Below are 5,103 nucleotides of genomic sequence, written 5' to 3' on the forward strand. Positions count from 1 at the left end.
AGAGGCGAGCCATCGTCAGAGCTCAAAATGAAGCTTATGCTCGTTCACTTGTCGCAGACGAGCAGAAGGTTTGTTTATGTATATGAGAAATTACCATTTCAAACAGTTCATGAATTAGGACGTAAAGCGCGAAAGACAGAAAATCATGCTTCGGTATTTGTAACCCTAATACTAAACGAGGAGGCAGTTGTCGTTAGCGAAAAAAAGAATAGAACTTGAGGTAGTTGAAAAGCGCCAGTTCACACCTTTTTTGTCCGTAGTTCGTGCACGAACAGAAAGCAACCATTTCCTCCTTTCTCGCTGAAGAGCCGTTGCAATCTGAGTACGAAACAGTCATTGTTAAAGTGCGCCTTCCTAACGATCAGCATATTATGCGGCGTTTTTCAGGAAACGACGACACCCTTGAAGTAATGTCAGAAACATTTGCTTGTCTTTCCCGAGAAAATTAGCATTCGTAGGAAATTCTTTTCTGGGTTGGGTGTGACTCGTGTGTGAAAAGCATTGACAGCGGCGTATTTCCAGCAAGATAAATCGGGGTCGCCCGAAATTGATTCCGCGTAGAGATTACGCAAAGAGCCTTCTAAAGTGTTTTGATGGCATGACGAATATCAGTCTTGTTGCAACCGAAGTACGATTTTGTGTTACATTGAATTACACGAATAAATCTGCATTATTTATACCGTTGAGATAGAAGAAAACGAAACCGCTATAGAAAGAAAAGAAGAGCGACAGATCGACAAGTGCCAATTAGCCGCATGATTTGTGTTGCACTAATGTTCTGCTAAAAATTTACTGTTTTGCAGGCAATCTATGACGTTTCAATCATTGCACGACGTCGTTCTCTATTTGGAGTCTCTCCTGCAAAACCCAGGAGAAAACGACGAAAATGTTCTAAACATAAATGTCAGAAATTCACATATTGTCGAAGACTGCTTCTAAGAGAAAGTTCATCCCCTCTCGCCCAATCAAAGTAGGAAAGCGTATGTGCGAGAATCGCAATCCCCACCTGCGTATGTATGTAACTTCTGTTGGCGAAGTTGCTATTGATTCAGGAGGGTGCGTGAGGAAGCTTTGGCAAAGACTGGCGCAAGTTTTGTCCAAAACGTACTTTTATGGCTTTAACTTGAGACAAAGCACCTCTGCTTTGGAGCCTGGCCCCAAAAGTCCAACATCGGGGACCAAAACTAATTGCGCCTGCAGTCAAACTGGCTGCAGCGTCATTCAATCACGGAACCGGAGCACTGATTCGAGCACTAGATGTCCTGGACACTCCCGCCGGAAGCCACTCTGTAAAAGCGTACGGCGAAATTGATCGTGCGCGAGAGCAATCTGCTATCATAAAGAAAACAGAGCGGGCTAAAAAAAGGCCAGGTCCCTTCGAAGAGCAGAAAGAAGGAAAAAATCGAAAGAGCGGAAGAACGAAGGGACCACGTACATGGCGGGAGTGTTCGGCGGCGGCGAGACAGGAGCGACATCTCAATCGAAATCAAAGCGGCAAAAAGGAAATAAAAAAGGAAAGGAAAGAACGGACGAGGAACAGGAACGAGAGGAACGAGGAGAATACCGAGAAGAAAGACCGACGAGGAAAAGAATGGAGAGCGCACGACTACGGGAAATGAGAGAAGCGGAAGAACAATGGGTGGCGATGGAATTAGAAGAAGAGGAGGAAGCAGAGGAGAGAAGCGGCGACGACGACAGCGACGACGACGACAGCGACGACGACGACAGCGACGACGATGGCGTCGACGACAACGACATCGACAGCGACGACGAAACTGACGACGAAAGCGACGAAGAAAGCGACGACGACGACAGAGAAGCATAGTTCTAGGGTCAGGTAGGTCAGTTTTGCGCATACTGTAGGGATAAATAAGCCCATGGCATGTTATCTGTCACGTGCCCGGTGTTCGCAGACTCTCAACGCGTTCAAAACGAAGTTTTCGACGAAGTTAGCCGCACGAATGGCTTTGAAACAGATCCAGCATACCTCGTGAATTCCCTTTTTGTGAGTCAGTGCATGCATTGGGCAGCTGCGATATGGTCGAACTTTCGAAGCCTCTACGCGCATGTCTGAAAACGGCCGAGTACGAGTACTGTAGGCATTTTTCGTGCAAGTTTGTGAGAATTCTACGCGATTTCGGGCCCAACGCGCACACGATCGCGATCGGCAAGCTCTAATCTGTGGTTTGACGAGCGATTTTTTTCGATTAGTGTATTCGGTCGCGAAATAACGACGTTTTTAGAGGGATTAGGGGTCATTAGGTCGTTTTTTCCTCGCCACTTCGTCGAAATCGTGCTGCATCTCACGAAATAGGCAACGAATCGAAAAAAATCGCTCGTCAAACCAGAGTATAGGGCTTTCTGCTGACGATCGCGCTCGCGATCGCGCCCGAAATCGCTTCGCATGAGAGAAGTCTTGCACGAAAAATACTTACATCGACTATTTTTGGGAATTTTCGTCGCCATTGCTGAGGTCGACGTGAAACCGCCGCGGATTCGGCTTCGTCGCGAAGCGTTAGCGCGATGAAACAACGTAATGATTACGTAGCTAAAAGGCGTGACAAGTCTCTAAATTAGACAAGCAACGCCTTCTCCTAGTAACAGTTGCTATGCCCCGAGGTAGGGATATTACAACGTTAAGGAAGAAACTTTGAAGCAAATTTTGCCCGGACGCCTAATTTCCGGACGCCTAATTTTCTTACTCCGAAACTTGGTTTACCGGATTCAAGGATCGCTTTGGAATTAGTCTACGAAAGGCTACAAATGTTTGTCAGATGCCTCCAGAGGATACAGTTCGTACGTTTCACAAAGTTATCAGAGAACTGGCATTAGAAGGCGAGCAAAAGCAACCTCTGGGAAAATTGTTCGTAGGCTAATGCTAAGGCCAATGTGAAGCCACTTGTCATTTTTCGAGGAAAGGAAAAGAGAATTCCTCTAATTGTAAATGTCGGGTATGATCCTCTCGTAAGAGTCGCTTTCTAGTCCAATGCTTGGCGCAATGAAGCTGTGATGATAGGCGTGGCACGAAGTCTGTTGCAGCCGGTTTGTGATAGTGGTCATCAAGTAATGCTAGTTGCTCGAGTCCACAAGGCGCAGAAAACGGATACAGTCCTACCGCAAAGTCAGGATATTAAGTACCGGTATTTATATTAAAAAAGGTACCAGTAAGAAACTTGCCGTCAGACACGTGGGCCCTTACGTAGTAACCAAAGTCGTGAACCCTCTGAACGTAACGGTGCGCAAACTAGAAGGCGGATCGTCTAAACAAGTGCATGTGAACCGAATTAAGAAATGCTACTTATAGCCAGCGGCACGTGTGGAGGATGACACTCAGAGGTCTGAAGAGTCTGAGCTTCAAGGTCGTGACGCCGTGCAAAGCGACGACCAGAGTTTATTGCATTTTGTGATTCCTGAAAACGCGTTTATACATGAATACCCACCCATTCGATAACGACGAAGTTGTCAGACGACTGAATAAGGTCGATGATTGAAGTTGGTGATGCCGGTGAAGTTCCAGTTATTTAACGCTGAATCTACCACGACACCCGAAGTTTTTGAGAGAAATGCGCCAGTTGTGAGAGATACCGAAGCCGGCCTTGCTCAGCTTCGTTAGTCCACTAGACGGAGGAGCCCACCAGTCCAATTCGGATTTTAAGAAGTCGACGCCAATGCCGTCGGCGATTCGAGTGAAGAAGATGATGACGAGTGGAGTTTGCGAGGATGTGAGAGGAGTTGAGTTGAGAATGAGTTGTGAGGTGAGAGAAGTTTTTGAGCCTAGACGTTTGTCTGTTGTTTATGTTTGTCTGTTTGCGTTTGTGGGAGATGTAGGAGCCTAACTTAGAGGGGAGGAATGTGGGATTTGGAAGTACCGGAAGTACCGGACTGCAGCCTGTGACGTGCCCCTGTACGTAGAACCTGCGTCGTTCGCAATGTTTTCTCTAACAAGATACCTCTTTTAGTAACATACGCTGGCGCTATGTCATTCGCTCAACGACGAACGGGAATATTTTGCAGCGAGAGACGGTGCGGTGAAGGCAAAAAATCAAATCTAAGAAAATCTAAAGAAGAAGAACAAAAAGAAGACACTGCGAAAGAAGGAATACAGTACCAAGCTGGAGAGTTTGGCGGAGACGAGTCTGACGAAGCGACGCCGGTACAAAAACGAAAGACTGTCGCGGCTGAGTGCAGAAGACGATGACGATAATACGGAAGACGAGGGTCCGTCCGTGCAGCCCGAAAGAAGATCGATTCGAGTCGCTCTACCATCGAGACGAGTTATCGAAAGCATGGAGACAGGCGCGGGGCTCCTATGTAGTTCGCCCCCCACCCCACCGTGCGCTACCTGTCACTAATTAGGCGTTAATTAAATACGTCACTAATTAGATAATTAGTTCATTAGCTATTTAGGGTTAGGCCCGCCTCCGAACACGTGACAAACCAAACAATGGAGACGCCCCAATCGCGAATAAGTCGCGCGGTGCAAGGAATGCTATCGAGGCTGAGCATGCTGAACGTGGCTGAGCATGCTGACATTGCGTTATCGTTGCATTCGCCATGGCCCAAGCAGCACTCGCCGCTCCTGCTCCGCTTTCTTACGTTCAACTCGTGCGAACTGTGTACGACGTCGACACAGCCATCGATTGGTGTCGGCAACACGGTCTGCTGCGGCAAGTGAAGAAGTGCACCTGCGGCCGTCCTTGTCGTGAAGATCGCCGCCGAGTCGCATTTTGGAAGACGCAAGTACACTGGGTTTTCGGCGGTGTTGAACGAGGTACTGGTCGTAGAACGCTTGTCGGCCGTGTTGAACCGCGACTCCTTAAACTGTTAAACTCTCCGTCAGTGACTAAACCTACGAAGAGAAGTGAAACCAAATTGCAAAGTTTGTATATCACTCACCGCATACATCGACGCCAAGGGTCACCATTCTTTCCTTGACGCGATCCGCCAGTTTGCGCATCAGCCCGTCCAAAATGCCTCTGCATGGCAACATCTGTACGGGCAGTGCGTATGGCTTACGTGTCCTCTCCTCTGGGCTAATCATAAAAACGAGGCAGTGAGAAGCGGGTGTTCTCAAAAGACGAGTTGCTCCTCCAACCACTTTTG

At 47.8% G+C, this 5,103-nt stretch overlaps 1 protein-coding gene and 1 long non-coding RNA gene across 2 annotated transcripts; both read left to right on the plus strand.

Annotated features, from left to right (window-relative positions):
• Nucleotides 1-266, plus strand: LOC136187196 (uncharacterized). The gene is made up of 3 exons (XR_010669866.1): nt 1-68; nt 119-153; nt 198-266. It is a non-coding gene; the product is annotated as an uncharacterized lncRNA (long non-coding RNA).
• Nucleotides 267-1,435: 1,169 nt separating this feature from the next.
• Nucleotides 1,436-1,825, plus strand: LOC136187346 (prothymosin alpha-B-like). Its single transcript, XM_065974925.1, has one exon. It carries the CDS (start codon nt 1,436-1,438, stop codon nt 1,823-1,825), a length of 390 nt encoding a protein of 129 aa, XP_065830997.1.
• The last annotated feature ends 3,278 nt before the right edge of the window (nt 1,826-5,103 follow it).

Source organism: Oscarella lobularis, chromosome 5 (assembly GCF_947507565.1).
Source record: "Oscarella lobularis chromosome 5, ooOscLobu1.1, whole genome shotgun sequence".
Lineage (NCBI taxonomy): Eukaryota > Metazoa > Porifera > Homoscleromorpha > Homosclerophorida > Oscarellidae > Oscarella > Oscarella lobularis.

Coding starts and splice junctions, on each gene's coding strand:
- LOC136187346 (XM_065974925.1), top strand. CDS start 1,436: ATGGCGGGAGTGTTCGGCGGCGGCGAGACAGGAGCGACATCTCAATCG.